At 34.0% G+C, this 16,791-nt stretch overlaps 1 protein-coding gene across 6 annotated transcripts in view; it reads left to right on the plus strand.

The window, feature by feature from the left end:
- Positions 1-16,791, plus strand: part of LOC102137606 (ovostatin-like) — a 151,498-nt gene that overhangs the window by 119,920 nt on the left and 14,787 nt on the right. For all 6 annotated transcript variants that reach the window (XM_045364695.3, XM_005570082.5, XM_065523716.2 and 3 more), the window contains 12 exons: positions 667-727; positions 1,489-1,634; positions 1,977-2,126; positions 2,831-3,001; positions 3,924-4,020; positions 7,822-7,918; positions 9,408-9,636; positions 11,192-11,318; positions 11,682-11,800; positions 12,317-12,368; positions 13,549-13,632; positions 16,559-16,735. In XM_045364695.3, the coding sequence (XP_045220630.2) occupies positions 667-727; positions 1,489-1,634; positions 1,977-2,126; positions 2,831-3,001; positions 3,924-4,020; positions 7,822-7,918; positions 9,408-9,636; positions 11,192-11,318; positions 11,682-11,800; positions 12,317-12,368; positions 13,549-13,632; positions 16,559-16,735 (1,510 nt within the window). The remainder of the gene's footprint in view (positions 1-666; positions 728-1,488; positions 1,635-1,976; positions 2,127-2,830; positions 3,002-3,923; positions 4,021-7,821; positions 7,919-9,407; positions 9,637-11,191; positions 11,319-11,681; positions 11,801-12,316; positions 12,369-13,548; positions 13,633-16,558; positions 16,736-16,791) is intronic.

A 16,791-nucleotide genomic window follows, 5' to 3' on the forward strand; every position in this document is an offset into this window, starting at 1 on the left:
ATCTTATGGAAGCTTTAAATTATCTGCAAGTCTCAGCCTCTTTTAAAATAATATTCTAAAATTGTAATTTAAAAATTAAAGGAATTTGTACTAGATTTCAAGTCTCCAGCCTTTGCACTTTAGAGATCATAATAAAAGTCTGCTGATGCAAATTTGCACACAGTTGCTGATAAAGGTGAAGTGAGAGAAGCGTTTTTCTGGAGCACCCCCAACTTGCTACTTTATTTTCTTTTCTTTAAATTTTGGGTGGAGATGGATGAACAGGCCTTGCTTATACCTTGCATATCAAACACCCCTTTCAGAAAACCAAACAAAGCACTGGGAGCCTCTTAATGCTTTGTATAACTTTGTTTCACTAAAGTAAATAAATTTAGATGTAATTCAGCATTTACAAATATGAATAAAAAGTTGTTTCATTGGTCTTAGAAAACGGTTTTGGAATGTGGAACATTAAATTGCTTTATAGCAAGTTTATCTGTGACTCCTAAATTCTCTTGAATATAGCTATTAAAGTCATATGCTTGCTTACTGGTAACCTGAGTTTACTAGTAAACATGTCAATAGTATTGCTCAGATAAGAAAAGGAGGTAAATCACATTCGTTTATAATTAAATGAAATTTCGTTTCTGTTCTCTAAACTTTATCATTATGTTTTCATTTTCCTAGGTGATTTCAAAAGGTGTAATCGTTCTTCATGGGCAACAGAAAATTGAGATCAATGAAAATGGTGAGGCCTCTAATTTTAGCATATAATTTAATACAAATAGAATGCTTTAACTGGGATATATTTTACATTTTTCTTTAAAAGTCACAGTCCTCGCATTTTAGGACTGTTTATTTACTGCCCCCCAAACTACCCTTGGGGACTATATAAAGACATGTAAGTAGGCACAATGCCAAATGAAAAATAATTACTTAATTAATAGTTAATTAATTATATTAATTATATATAATTATATTAATTATATATTATATATTTATATAATTATATAAATATTTATAAATATAATTTATATAATTTATATAATTTATATTAATATATAATTATATTATTATATATAAATATATAATTAATATATAATTATATTAATTAACTATTAATATATTGTTAATTATATTCCAAACTATATTGTTAATTATATTCCAAACACTACTATAATGCAAAAGGGTCATTGGTCCTTCCCTTTCTCTTTCAAGAAAGACAGGTAAGTATTTTTACATTCAAACAAGAAGGGATTTTTTAAAAGAAACAAAAGTAGACTGAAGTTTGAAAGGTAATAAGAAATGTTCAACTATTTCTTTCTTTTATAATTTATGGAATAGGCTGTGAACCCCTCCTAGAAATGCTTTATAAATTAAATTTGGTGGGTCGGGGCAGTCTCTTTGGCAGTGGGTAGGATGGCTAGAAATTCAGTGGAGGATTTCTGCAAGATGACAGTTAACTATCTCACCAAAGCACTTTTTCGGTTTGAAATTTTCTTTTCACAGGGAGGAAGGGCATATTTTCCATTTCTATAGACGTTAGCCCTGAGTTAGCGCCCTCAGTAGATATGCTTGTCTATAGCTTGCATCCTGGAGGAGAAATGGTCACTGACAGCACCCAGTTCCAAATTGAGAAATGCTTCAAACATCAGGTGGGTGACAAAAATTATCCTTTTTTAATTTTGGGGAAAACCAAGGAGAACTTAAGAGAGTGTTGGGTTTAAACTCCCAATTTTTCATAGACTTGCAAAATGAAAAATAAAAGAAAGTTATGGAGAAGTTAATATGTTGGATGATTGAAGAGTAGCAGGATTGTAGCATTCACTGTGGATGTTGTTCCTGTTTTTCTAAATTATGGATATTATTAGGTGGGTAAAGCACAGAAAGCCCTTTTAACTTATGTGTGTTTTAAAAAAAATGAAGAATAGTCTAAAAGATGATTCTTCTCATATGGCTTGCCTTCCTTTTGCCCTTTTGTTTATTTTCATTTTCAGGTCAACTTAAATTTTTCTAAAGAAAAAAGTTTACCAGGATCCAATGTCAATCTTCAAGTCTCGGCTGCTTCAAACTCTCTTTGTGCTCTTTGGGCTGTAGACCAGAGTGTACTGCTGCTAAGGAGTTATGGTCAGCTGTCAGCACAAAGTGTGAGTAATTAAAACCACCTTTGTTTACCGCCAACGGTATAGTTTCAGGTCTTTACCTTTGGATAAAAACAGGTTACCTTAAATAAACTAGAGGAGAAAGAAATTGCCCAGAGTTCCAGGAATAAAAAATATTTTAGGTTAGAAATCATGTAAAATGATCCTACTCCAATTATACTAATTCTCTTACGGAAAAAGTGAGCAGCACTTTACAAAATAAATAACAGTTGCTAAATGTCTACTATTTGACACTTGCTCTACTGAGTATTCCCATAATCTGTTATTTAATTTTATTCTCATATTAATCAACCCTATAGAACTAATGCAGTATTCCCATTTTGATTAATGTCTAATCTTAGGCTCAGGGAGATTTAGTAAATTAACCAAGAACGTTCTCTAACAATGTCCTTGAATGAGTCCTCAAAGAGTATTGAGCGGTGCCTTTATCTGGAATGTATTAAAATCCGTGTACTTTTTGTTAGTTTTAATGTGATTTAGCCAGCAATTATTTAACTGATTAAATAGTATTTCAAAGTTTTGACAGATCTAAGATCCTATACTTTCTCAATATGTGTGTATTTGGTATAGGTCTGATGATATATACATAGGATATTCATAGGATTATATAGGTTATTTATATACTACTTGTGGGGAAAAATGAATTGTTTTCTATAAAAAAATACAGTTTATTTTCTTCTACCATCTAGGTGTATAGTCAGCTATATTCCAGGGAACTACATGGCTATTATTTCAGAGGACTTAACTTAGAAGATGGCCTTAAAGTGCCATGTCTTAAAGATGAACATATCCTTTACAATGGAATTTATTATACACCTGCATGGGCTGACTTTGGAAAAGATGCCTATGACCTTGTGAAGGTAAGACAACTATGTCTTAAAACGGTGAATATACGTGACAATATGTAAATAAATAGAAATATTCATGGTGTGGGTTTTTAATCTCAGAATTATTAGAGTACAAATTTACAATTAGTACTAATGTCTGAGAAACAATATCTCAAAGAATGTTATAATAGCAAAAAGACCTGATAAAGTTATTATTATATTATAGTTATAATTATATAATAGTTATAAAGTTATAATGGTTACTTTATATAGTTATAATAAATTATTATGAAGTCAATATATTTTTTAAAGTTGTATTAATATAATTTTATTTAAAAATTATTATAAAGTTATAAGGTTATTATATGTTATAATAAGGTAAAGTTATAATAAGATTATTGTAACTTCACTATAAAACTATAATATTTTAAATAAATAATAATATTGTAATATTAGAAAAAGAACTAATATGTGAGGGAATTATCAGCTTTCCTGACATAATGTTATGCACATTATATACTGGTGTCTAATATAAATCCCCATTTTGCTCCTACATCTACCCACAAATTCAATTTCTACTATTTCAAAGTATTGTACTATAATTAAAGTGTATATAAGTGACATACTGTCCCTAGTTCAATAAAAATGCCAAATTCAAAGCAGTGAAAGTATAGTGGGGTAAGATATGAGATGTCTTTTTTTGTCCTCTCTTATTTAAAGGTTTTCATCAACAACTCTTGATTAGGAAAACAGAGCAAAAGCCATTAGAATTAGAGAAACTAAGGAACTCAAAGACATGAAATTTAGGAAATGTCAGTGAAGTATCTCTAAATATATGACAATTAGAGATGGGGAAATAAATAAGTGGAAATTGAAAATATACGTAGAACAAAAAACCAGTTCAAACTGCTAGTCTAGGCTGTTATGTGACCTAAAATTGATTTTATCTTAAAAGGCAATGGGATTAAAGATTTTTACCAACTCTCACCTCCGGAAACCAGTATTGTGCAAGGACTCTAACCATCTTGACTATACTGATTACATATCCTTAGGTAAGTCACAGTATAATGTGAAGGACAGGTGGCAGGTTATAATCTCTTAATGCTTTTAAACTGATTGGGAAAAGAGGGGAGGTGATTATTTTCTTTTGCTTTGTCTTTTAATTCATTTAATGTGTCTATCATATCGGAAGTTAGAAATACAGTGAGAATAATGCAAGTAAATCTTTATACTCATGAAATTTACATTGAATTTGGGATGCAGACAATGTACAAATGACTACATATTGTCATTTGTATATTTCTTGTGTTGCTATAAAGAAATTCTTGAGGCTGGATAATTTATAAAGAAAATAGGGGCCAGATGCAGTGGCTCACGCCTGTAATCCCAGCACTTTGGGAGGCTGAGGCAGGCAGATCACCTGCGGTCAGGAGTTTGAGACCACCCTGGCTAACATGGTGAAACCCCATTTCTACTAAAGATACAAAAAATTAGCCAGGAGTGGTGGTGTGCGCCTGTAATCCCAGCTACTTGGGAGGCTGAGGCAGGAGAATCGCTTGAACCCGGGAGGCAGAGGTTGCAGTGAGCTGAGATTGTGCCATTGCACTCCAGCTTGGGTAACAAAAGCAAAACTCCATTTCAAAAAAAAGAAAGAAATAAAGAAAATAGGTTTAATTGGCTCATGGCTTTGCAGGCTGTACAGGGAACATGGTTCTGGTATCTGCTCGGTTTCTGGGCAGGCCTCAGAAAATGTACAGTCACGGTGAAAGACAAGGGGGAGCAAATGTCTCCCGTGGCCAGTATGGGGGCAAGAAGAGGAGAGGTGTCACACCCTTTTCAACAATCAGATCTCACAAGAAGCCACTCACCATTGCAAGAACAGCACCAAGCAACGCAGGATCTGCCCCCATGACCCAAACACTTCCTGTCAGGCCCCACCTCCGACGTTGGGGATACCATTTCAACATGAGTTTTGAGGGGACAAATATTCAAACTATATCAATGGCATAATTTCAGATGGTAATAAGTGCTCTGATAGTTAATCTTTCCTGAATGGTTGCTACATCTAGGCATTTTACAAATGTCAATCCATGTATTCATCACAGTCTATAGATTAGAAGCTATTATCTGCAATTTGTCAATGAGAAAAATGAAGCTTAGGCAGGTTAAGTAACTCGTCCAGTGTAACAGATGCTAAATAACAGACATGGGCTTATAATCCAGACGTTCTGATCCCAAAGTCCATGTTTCTCTATTGTGAGTTACTATCTCTCAAAGAACTACTGTATGGAAAATAAAACAAGTTAAAGGAAAAGAGCAGAACATCAGGATGCTATTTTAAATAAGATAGTCAGAGAAAACCTCTATGAAGAAGTGACCTTCAATCAGAAACCTGATCATAGACTGTGCAGAAAAGTCCAGTAATATTTAAAAATAGGCAAAAAATATAAAGACATGATACAAAAAGGGGGAACCAAATAGATAAGAATGATATGGAGAAATATTTAACTTCACTAATAATCAGAAAAAAATTTAAATGAACATCAAGAAGTCAGTTAACACATCTGATAATGGTGAAAAGAAAGAAAATTCAAATGGTAATTGTTATTCAAACAAGACAAATGGGAGCGCTGTATGTACTATTGGTGGGATTATAAAGTGGTACAGACGTTGTGTGGGGTCTGGTAGTACTCAAATTAACAGGCATGCACCTTCAAACACAGCAATTAAACTTCTTGGCATAAACATTCAAACATAGCAATTAAACTTCTTAGCATAAACACCAAGGCCTACAACTCAAGTCCATACGATGAGATGCACGCTATGTAATATTTGGTGCATTGTTGGGTGTACTAGCATGGAATGGAGACAACCTAGGTGACCATAACTAAACGGATGGATTAAGTAATATGTGGTAAATACAGGCTATAGAATATCGGGAAGCACTAAGAAATAACATAAGTAAATTTTAAGAATGAAGTTTGAAGTGGGAAAAGTAAGAAACATAGTAATATCTAAATTATAAAATTATTTACATGAGTTTAAAATAAACATACTAAGCAAAATTACATATTGATGAAAAATTTGTACAGATCCAGGATATATACAAAATACATTAGAGTGCTAGAAAATGGAGGGAAGGGATGCTTCAGGAAGAGGGCAGCAAATAATATTTAAATATTTGTGTATTGTATGTATTATATATTTGTATATATAATATATTAAATTTTTATATATTATGTATTATATAAAATATATTTTATTATATATTTTATATTTGTATATGTTATATATTTATTATATAAAAATATTTTATATAATATATTTTAAATAAGTAATATATAATGTGTATTAGACATTTGTTTATTGATAAATGTAAAGATAGGTGAAAAATAGGAAAAATAAATCAACACAGATCATAGTCTGTATACAAGGTTATTCCTAAAACCAGCAAACAACTAATAGCTTTAGCTAGCACTGATTTGCAGTAGTCCTGAACAAATCCAATAGGCCAATATTAAGTGCTGAAACTATGCAGCCCAGTTGTGATTGAGACCAGAAATATACCATTATACCTCTACACATGCATGGGGGCTGGAATTGTGGAATGGCTGCAGGCCTACAGCCAAAACTGGAAATAAAGAATCATAAAGCTGTTGCAATTTGAAGTTTACCCATGCACCTTCTATTGAATAAGTTTTCACATTGAAGTCTTATAGATCTCTAAGCAATATTTATACTTTGAAAGACTATGAAAGATGGCACACAAACAGTAACCCAAGGAATTTACATAGGAGGCTAAACAGGAAACTGAATAATAAGAAAAATAATTTAAAATGAGCATTGTGTTATTAAGATATTCAGATGAAGTGGGAATTAGTGGTAGAGGTCAAAGAGAAAATTTATTTTATTTTATTTTACTTATTTATTTATTTATTTATTTTTGAGATGGAGTCTTGCTCTGTCGCCCAGGCTGGAGTGCAGTGGTGCAATCTCGGCTCACTGCAAGCTCTGCTCCCAGGTTCATGCCATTCTCCTGCCTCAGCCTCCCCAGTAGCTGGGACTACAGGCGCCCGCCACCACGCCTGGCTAATTTTTTGTATTTTTAGTAGAGATGGGGTTTCACTGTGTTAGCCAGGATGGTCTTGATCTCCTGACCTCGTGATCCGCCCGTCTCAGCCTCCCAAAGTGCTGGGATTACAGGTGTGAGCCACCACGCCCGGCCTATTTTTAATCTTTTAATTATTTTATAGGGTAGTGTATTTTCATATTACTCATGTAATGTATTTTTAGGTACAATATAACAAAATATCACTGATAGATTATTTCAGGGATGAATAATTTATAATATCTTAATTTTTAATAAACATCTGTGAAATATTCATATATTATTCACCAAACATAGGACATACCTAAATAGACAAAGTTTTGTTGAAGTTTATTATGAAGATTGAATGAGTTTATATATGTAAAAGGCATTTTCGATCATGACTGAGAAATAGCAGTAATTTCTCAGTCATCAGTAGTAAATGATGGCTACTATTATTACTAAATCTTGTCCTCAAAACATAATGCTAAGAAGTTAAATCTGACTTTTTAGATATGAAATAACTAATTATTTTTTATGTTGCTTTGCCTTTCTTCAGATAAAATTTTACTTTTTTATTTTAAAGTTTTATTTTAGTTTTAATTGATAGATAACTGTATATATTTATGAGGTATACTGTGATGTTTCAATACATTTAAGTACTGTGTAATGATCACATCATTAGTTAGCATTTCCATTAGCTCAAAAACTTATCATTTTTTTGTGGTGATAACATTCTTATAGATATTTCTTTATATTCAATCAGAGGCTTATACAGGTTCAGACCTCAAGAGTGAATTTCATGGTGAAACTCTGAGAAAATCATTTCCTGAAACTTGGGTTTGGAATCTTATTACAACTGAGTGAGTATTTTTAATTGCATTTTTCTTCATTTAATTTTTCTTTTTATCTGAACAAAAGACAACATTCATATTTGCCAGCCTTACGGAAATAAACATGTCCCCAAGACTGAAAACTAAGAGTGTGTCAAAAATTCTGCAGAGCCTGTGATAGGATTCTAACTTCTCTTTTTTCTTCCTTTCACTTTCTCCTTTTATTTTTTCCTTATTTCTTTTTCTTACTCTATTATGTTTTATCACTTTTTTTTATAAGAACTTGGATGTTGTTGGAAGGAAAGTTGTACGGGAGACTATAAAGCACACTGAAATTTTTGTTGTATGACATAATGAACATAATACTCAACAAATACATATGGAGGTAAGGGAGAAAGGAGAAAGAGGAGAAAAGAAAATGTAAAAGAGGAAGAAAAAAGGAAATAATAAACGGAAGGAAGAAGAGGAGGAAAGGAGGTTGGAAAAAAATAAATTTCTAAAGTGCCATAAAAATTTCAAGTATAAGGCCGGGCGCGGTGGCTCACGCCTGTAATCCCAGCACTTTGGGAGTCCGAGGCGGGCGGATCACAAGGTCAGGAGATCGAGACCACGGTGAAACCCCGTCTCTACTAAAAATACAAAAAAAAAAAAAATTAGCCGGGCGCGGTTGTGGGCGCCTGTAGTCCCAGCTACTCGGGAGGCTGAGGCAGGAGAATGGCGTGAACCCGGGAGGTGGAGCTTGCAGTGAGCCGAGATCGCGCCACTGCACTCCAGCCTGGGCAACAGAGCGAGACTCCGTCTCAAAAAAAAAAAAAAAAAATTTCAAGTATAAGGCTAATGTGCACACTTTAAACTTAAAAACCGTATTATATGGCTCATGTTTTATACTTATCAGTAAAGTTGGATAAATGTGATAGCAACGACTTATAAGTAAACTAAAGTTAAACAAATTGCCAATTTAGATATTCTGAGTAAATTAAATGAGTCATTAATTCATGTCTCCTGTTCAAACATTTCCAAATATTTTGGTGCTAAAGACCACTCATAGTGTCTACTGATAATGAAAGACAGAAATGCACAGAGATGAAAGTATCTTTCTCAGTGTTTTATAAGAAAGTAAAAGATTAATGCCCATATGGAGTATTTTAATGGTTCATAATTGTTCAGTGTTTATAAGAAAATACGTAGTATCATAAAATTTAAAATAGAATTAAAAGATGAGCTCTCACAATTAAGAAACAGTAGAGTCAAAGATGACTCAAAGGTAAGGAAAGCTAATGCACTGGACACAAAAGCTTAATGTTAAGCTTCTTTACAGATAAGGTATGATATGGAGCAAAACAGAGGAAGAATGGGATAAAAAAAAAAAAGAGAGAATTTGCCTATTGTAGTTTAGCAGACCATTGAACCATCAAAGGAGGAAATGTAGAGCTCCAAGGAAGTGGAATGATCCAATTATACATGCGTTATACCGTGACAGCTTCTCTCTGAATCTGTATGCTATCTCTTCTTTTATTAGCTCCTCAGGTGCAGCCAACCTTAGGCTTACTGTTCCAGATACAATTACACAATGGAAGGCCAGTGGATTCTGCATGAATGACAAAGCTGGATTTGGCCTCTCCCCAACTGTCTCCATGACAGCTTTTCAGCCCTTCTTTGTGGATCTCACTTTGCCCTATTCGGTGGTTCGAGGAGAAGCATTCACTCTGAAGGCCAATGTCTTCAACTATCTCAAGAGCTGTATTCAGGTACCAGCTCTTCTTAGTAAAATAGCAAGTTCTTCCCTATGTAAATTATCTTCAAATATCAGTTGCCTGATGATCAGAACTTGGTAAGAACTTGTCTTTCCTTCCTAAGTTTTTAAAAAACATTAACAAGCTCTACCAACCGCTCAATGTGTGATTTAGATGTCTAAATTATTATATCTAGGTGGCTGGCCGAACATAAAAGAACTTAAGCTCTATGGTGTATGCTACTTTTTATTATTGTGTGTGAGGGGAGAGTGGGTGGAAATGATTGAAGAGATCCCTAGAACTTTTGATTCTTCAACTATTCAATAATTTTATGTGTAAGACCCTTTTGAAGCCAAAGGACTTGTGAATAATTACGCTATTATCAGATTAGATTTTAAGTTTGTTTACCTTTGGGATACATGAGGATATGCAAAATACACGACAGCTTAGGGGTTTCATAGGCTCTTGAGAACTGACCAATAGCTATGGAAAAAAACCCCAGCAATTTCACAATAGATAAAACACACACACCATTTCTATGTGGGTTTATATCTTGGTTTTTACACTGTCTAGTTCTGTTGCTTTGAACAAGGTACTGATCTCCATCAGCCTCAGTGTATCTGGTGTAAAATGCTGTTAGTAATACATATTTGGCTGCGTCCTTATGAGAATTGAATGAGATAATATAAACCACAAGCCTTACACAATACACTGCAAATAATAGGCATTCACATTTGCTTCCCATCTCTTTAACTTTTACCAAAATAACAAACTTCAACTAGATCTATAATAATAATGTGGCCTTTGTTTTTTGCATTAGCTCATCTCTTTCAATGGTTTGCAATATGGTATGATCCCCAAACCCAACCTTTTGTTGACATCCAATTATTTGGTGAACACCAGTAGAGAATAGTGACAAAATGACATGTCCAAAGTGCCAGGTAACAAACCTAATCAACAGATTTTACTTTAAGTGATACTGTTTACTTAAAAAAAAAAAAATCAAGCAGGTCGAACTATTCAGTTTGTTAGGAAGCTATTTTTTAGGAAAAAATATAAGTACATTTTTTTCATATTCAGGAAAGTGTGTTTTTGCTTCCTTGTTAGTAAAGTTTTTATTTGTGAGCCTGAGTTGTGATGCAGTCTTCTAGATGCTTTGTATCTGCTATTTGCCATAGCACACATGGCTGTGAACTGTAGATGACAATGTCCTCAATTTACAGAAAAGAAAAAGAAAACAGACTCCCAAGAGCTTATGATAACTTGGTCAACCCAAATTGGCCAAAACATCTGCTTATTCCGCTGCAGTTCTGTGAAGTAATGCATTATTATATAAGACCTAAATACTGGTTTTTCAGAGTAATTAGTCACTAAGTGCCAAAGGTCAAATTATAACTCTGTTGTAAGACTTTGAAGGTCTTGTGGTTTGGGAACCATTCTTTCCACAGCAGAAAATATGAAAGGTGGGGAACTTCCTTTCTAACTTCTCAGACTTGTGTGACTATGCTATGTTTATGTATGGAAAAGATTAAATACTTTTTCTCTATCTTTCTTTATTGGGCCCTCACAGGTTAATACTGTACTGAAAGCATCTAGTGTTTACCAAGCCAGACTTCTCTCAACTGAACATGAAAATATTTGTATATGTGGCAATGAGAAAAAATCCTTTACTTGGCTGGTTACCCCCCAAACACTGGGTAAGATTTACAGTTATTATATGTTTTCACATCCCTTTGTAAATCCCCCTAAGAGCTCATGTTAGACTCTTTGTCTATGATAGGCAATTTACCCATTACTTACCAGCACCGCTTATCCATTCTTCCATTCCTTATGATGGTATTCTCTTTCACAACCCAAGACCAGTATGCCTGAGGACAGGGGTGGGGAGTTGGAATCAAGTCTTGACTTCAAGAGTGTTTATTTTCCAGGTCATATTTTATTCTCTCCCCTGTCAAATTTCAATTATTTTAACAATTTACCTCAACATAGAGTTCAAAATGATTTCTGCCTCCTTATATCTTCATTCAAATAACTGCCATTTACATTTTATGCCACTTAAGGTACAGTCAACCTCACTGTCACTGCTGAAACCCTGCAAAATAGTGGCTGCGGGAATGGGTCATCTACAGCTCCAGACATTGGCTGGAGGGATACACTGATCAAACCCTTGCTGGTAGAGGTATGACTTCGAAGTAAAACTTTTGGGCCTTGAGGAAAACAATCTGTGTGTATTTCAAAGATTTATCTCCATTAAGAAGCATAAAGTATAGCTTTCAGAACCCATCGAAAGAGGAGTGAACCACTTATCCAAAGATAAAACACAGTATTTCAATCAAATATTTGGAAAAGAAGGCCAGAGGTACACGTCTCATCCACTTATGCAAAGAATATTTAAAGTCAACTGTATAATAGTCTTGCAATAGAGGGAAAGAATTTTGAAGCTTGAAGGATCTTTATGAAAATCCTTGATTTTCATTTTGGTAACACAGCTTATTGTATAGCATGCAAAATCAAATGGGTCATCTCCGCATTATCTTGGGCTTAATAATTCATAGATGCACTATCTGGAATAAATTTTGAAGGTGATTTGTTCTATTTAGGCATTATTATTAATTTATGAATAAGCTGAATATTCAGAATATTGTTGATTATGAAATTAATCATGACTACTTTCTTTTCTTCTTCCAACAATTAGCCTGAAGGTATTGAAAAGGAGATGACACAGGGCTCACTTATTTGTACAAATGGCAAGTAGATATCTTTACATGTTTTTGCTGACATGGCAATATTGAATGAAACTTTTATTTGTCTTTGTTTTAGAATGGAGGGTTTTATTATTTATCTTCTCAGAACATGGCTACTGGGAAATATTAAATTACTTTCAAGTAATAAAACTTAATAATTTCCCAAGCCAAAGCAAATTTTAAACTTTTAGTTCTTCCTTATTGACTGTTCCCTAGTTCAGAAATTCAAGTATCCGTGACTTTAACCCTTATCTCTACCATTTAATTTCTACCCATCAAAGCCTTAATTTTGTCATTAAAAATAGTAACTATGACTCTAAAAGTTCTGTCCAAAGCACCCAACCAGAGAAGAATTTTCTCTACCTAATGTATGTCATTTATTTTATCCTCCCACCTCTGAACCAAATTCTGACAAGTCTTTTTTTCTGATTACCACATCTTCTGAAGTCCATTACCTATCTGGGCTTTGTCTCACATCTATTGCTTAAAAATATTTGTTTCCAACACTGCAACAATTAATTGCCCTATAAATAGTACCAGACTGCAACTGGATTTCTTTCTATTATCTAATTTATTTTGCTTTTGCCACCATTTATTTGTTTGTTTGAATGTTAGAAATATTAGAGGCCCCTGGAGTTAATAGTAGCCAGAGATCTCATTTTATATTCCAATATTTTGTCACCTTAAGGAGCATACACAGGTAGTGGAGTATTTTTAATACCAGTATGAAAATTATGTTCAACCCAATTCAAAAAGCGTGGGTTCAGATTCAGTGTTTTATCACTTACAATTAGGAGATGTTCCAAATTTATTTTCTTTTGGCCTAAGCATACTCTTCTATACCAAGGCAGGAAAAACATCTAGTCTATTCATCCTATAAGTTGTTTTGTGAAAATCCAATTAAATCATAGGTGCAAAAGTAAATTGGAATGTACTCACCAAAGTTAAGGTTTCATTATATGTTAAATTGTAACTGATTGTGAAGAGTTTATGTGAATATGATTAGTTATAATTATAGGAATCTCTTTGGCCTTTTTTCTGATTATTTCAGAGTTGGGAATAGTCAATAAGTAGACATTAAGTGATTTAACAATCAAGAAGATAACTTATATTCAAAGTCAAATCATGGTTTTTAAAATAAATGAGAGATCTGAATTAATAATTTCACTTTACTGTTTCCTAGGATCCACAGTATCTCAACCAGTAGTGCTAACTTTACCAGATAATCTTGTAAAAGATTCACCTAGAGCTTATTGGTCTGTCCTTGGTAAGTCTGCAAAGCACTATAATTACACAGGCTTGGAAAGAAGAGAAAAATTATACCTATTTCTGCCATGGTTCTATTTTGTCATCTGTTTTAGACTGCATTTCTAGCCTAAGAATTTTATAATTGAGGTTGGTATATATAACTAAGTTGTTATATATGACACACTCACTTTCCTTTCTTAAAGGCCATTTCATCTGACACATAAAAATTTACTCCCGTCATTAGCATTTCTGGCTCATGTCTCATTTAAGGCTACCTCAGTAAGGAAAAACTTTGTTTTCTCACAAACCAGTGATTTTTAGAGTACAGTGTGCTGAACTGGTTAACATCGATATTTCACTTCTTTTGCCCTGAAATTACAACACTCAGGTAGGAGCAAACAGCATTCCACACAAAGGCAGTGGTCCCTGTGGGACAATGACCAAAGCTGGGCAAAGTGTCCTACTCGTAACTTACAGGCCCTGTAAACCTAGAACCCCAGTAACGCGCCAACAACTGGAAAAGCTTAAGGGTAATAAGAATAACTGTAAGACGTGTTTAGATATAGAAACATAAAATGTATGCCAAAATTAAATAGAATATATTCCTGTCATTGTTCCCATGTTAAAAAGGGCAAATTGCTTTCTTGCTCATTCCAGATTTCAAAGATAGTTACCTCCATGATTTATTTCTATCTTTTCAAAAAACAATTCTGGACTGTTTAGCCCCTACCTTCTAGTCATCACCTATATACGGCCCAGATTAAAGACTTAAGAGGAACATCTAAAGAATACTGTACAGTAGAAGGAATTCTGCACTCTATGTGGCATTATGGTTATATCTTGCATTGTTGCAGTAGAAGAAGTATAGACCAGAAAAATACTAACAGGGAGGGGAAGAACACTCAGCTTATATCCAGAACATCTTCCAGTATCAAAACCAAAGAAGACCTGCACTTACTTGAGCTTTTGGCTTTGAGCAAGTAAGTCTCATTACCAAAATGATATCCAACAAATACAAGTCACAGACGCTACACCATTATATCCAGCACCATCATTCTAAACCCTTCTTATTTTTAGGCTCTCTTAATAGCAAATGGCTCAGTTTCCATCTATTTAGTGAGCCATTGAATTCAATTAGCTAGTTAGTGTTTTGTTGAGGATTTTTGGGGTTTATATGCATCAGGGATCTTGGTCTGTAGTTTTCTTTTCTTGTAATGTCCTTGTCTGGCTTTGGTATCAGGGTAATACTAGACTTGTAACATGAATTTGGAAGTATTACTTCCACTTTGATTTCTTGGAAGAGTCTGGTAAGAACTGATGTTAGTTCTTTAAGTATTTGGGAGAATTCATCAGGGAAGCCATCCAGTCTGGGACTTTTATTTGATGGGAGACCTGTGATATTGATTAAATCTCCTTACTCACTATTAGTCTTCTCAGACTGTTTATTTATGATTCGGTCTTAGCAGGTTATGTGTGTGCATGAATGTATTTACTTCTAGATTATCAGTTTACTGGCATATAATGCTTCATAGTAGTTTTATATGATCCTTTGTATCCCTGTGGTATAAGTTCTAATATCTCATCCTTCATTTATGGTCCTGTTTATTTGAGTCTTCGCTCTTTTTATCTTAGGTAATGGTTTGTCGATTTCATTTATGTTTTCAACAAACTAGTTTCATTGATTGTTTTTCTAGTCTCTACTTCATTTATTCCTGTTCTAATCTTTGTTATTCCCTTTCTTTTGCTACCTTTGGGCTTAGTTTGTTCTTTTTCTGATTCCTTAAAATGTAACATTAGATCATTTATTTGTGATCTTTCTTCTTTTATGATATAGCAGTTTATGAATATACATTTACCTCTCCAAACTGCTTCTGCTGTATCCCATAAGATTTAGTATGTTGTGTTTCCATTTTCTTTTGTCTCAAGGTATTTTTTTATTTCCCTTTTGATTTCTTCCTTGACCCAGTGGGTATTCAGGCATGTGTTCAATTTCTACATATTTGTGAATTTTTGTCCTGTTATTTATTTCTAGTTTCATGCCCTTGTGATTCAAAAAGATTCCTGATATGATTTCAGTCTTCGGACTGTAGAAGTTCTTTACAGTGGCAAAGCATAGTGGATAAGAGAACTGACTTTCCCAGAAGGCTGCCTTGGGTTTGAATCCCATTTTTACCACTTGCTGTGTCACTTTGGGAAAATTGCTGAACCTCTCTGTGTCTCATTTCTTCATCCCTTACCTAAAGATAATAGTATTACTTATTTCATAGGATTGTTATAAAAATTAAATGAGTTAAGATGCTTAGACATCTCGAGACATGTAGTAAATGCTACACAACTATTAGATATTGGTAGAAAGTGTGTAGGGAAGTGTCCAAGTCCAGGCACTCTGAAGCACTATTTTGTATGCTGAATTCCTGACTCCGCTGTGTCTTTTCCGGATGATGCTGGGAAAATTTTCAGCCTCTGTGTGCCTCAATTTCATTATAAATGAAAAAAATAATACCCATTCGTGTTGTTATTATAAGCATTGAATGAATGAGCATGAGCAGAGTGTTCAGAACAGCATCTGATAAATGGCAAGCATTTTACAAAGGTTTATTTTGGGCCCAAATCCTGTTGTTTTTGAAATGATGATTGACCTGGAGTTTTCTACTTCACCCTGGGAGCTCTCCAGAAATTTTGATTCCCACAAACTTGGGTTCTTCTGCTCTTGGCTGTGCTGCTTTGGATAACATATCTCCACCATGGTTCTGAAAACAAGGCCCTGAGTTGTCTTGCTAATTCTATAGTGTGGGTCCAACAAATGGAAGAGAAAATAAGATCCAGATAATAGTTAAAATAATTATTTCCGGTATCTATGACATAGAGATGTTGAATACAAACTAATATTCTTCATCTTATCAATTTTTACAAAGTCCTTCATATTGACTTGATTGATTTTTCAGGAGACATTCTCGGTTCTGCCATGCAAAACTTACAGAATCTTCTTCACCTGCCTTTTGGTTGTGGAGAGCAGAATATGGCCCTATTCACTCCCAATATTTACATCTTGGACTATCTGAGTCAGACTCAACAACTGACCGAAGAGATCAAATCCAAGATTATTGGATACCTGACCACAGGTAAAGCATTTGGAAGCCTTATTTTGCTTCTCTCAGTTAAATCCCTGAATCCCGGC

This window comes from Macaca fascicularis, chromosome 11, assembly GCF_037993035.2.
Source record: "Macaca fascicularis isolate 582-1 chromosome 11, T2T-MFA8v1.1".
NCBI lineage: Eukaryota > Metazoa > Chordata > Mammalia > Primates > Cercopithecidae > Macaca > Macaca fascicularis.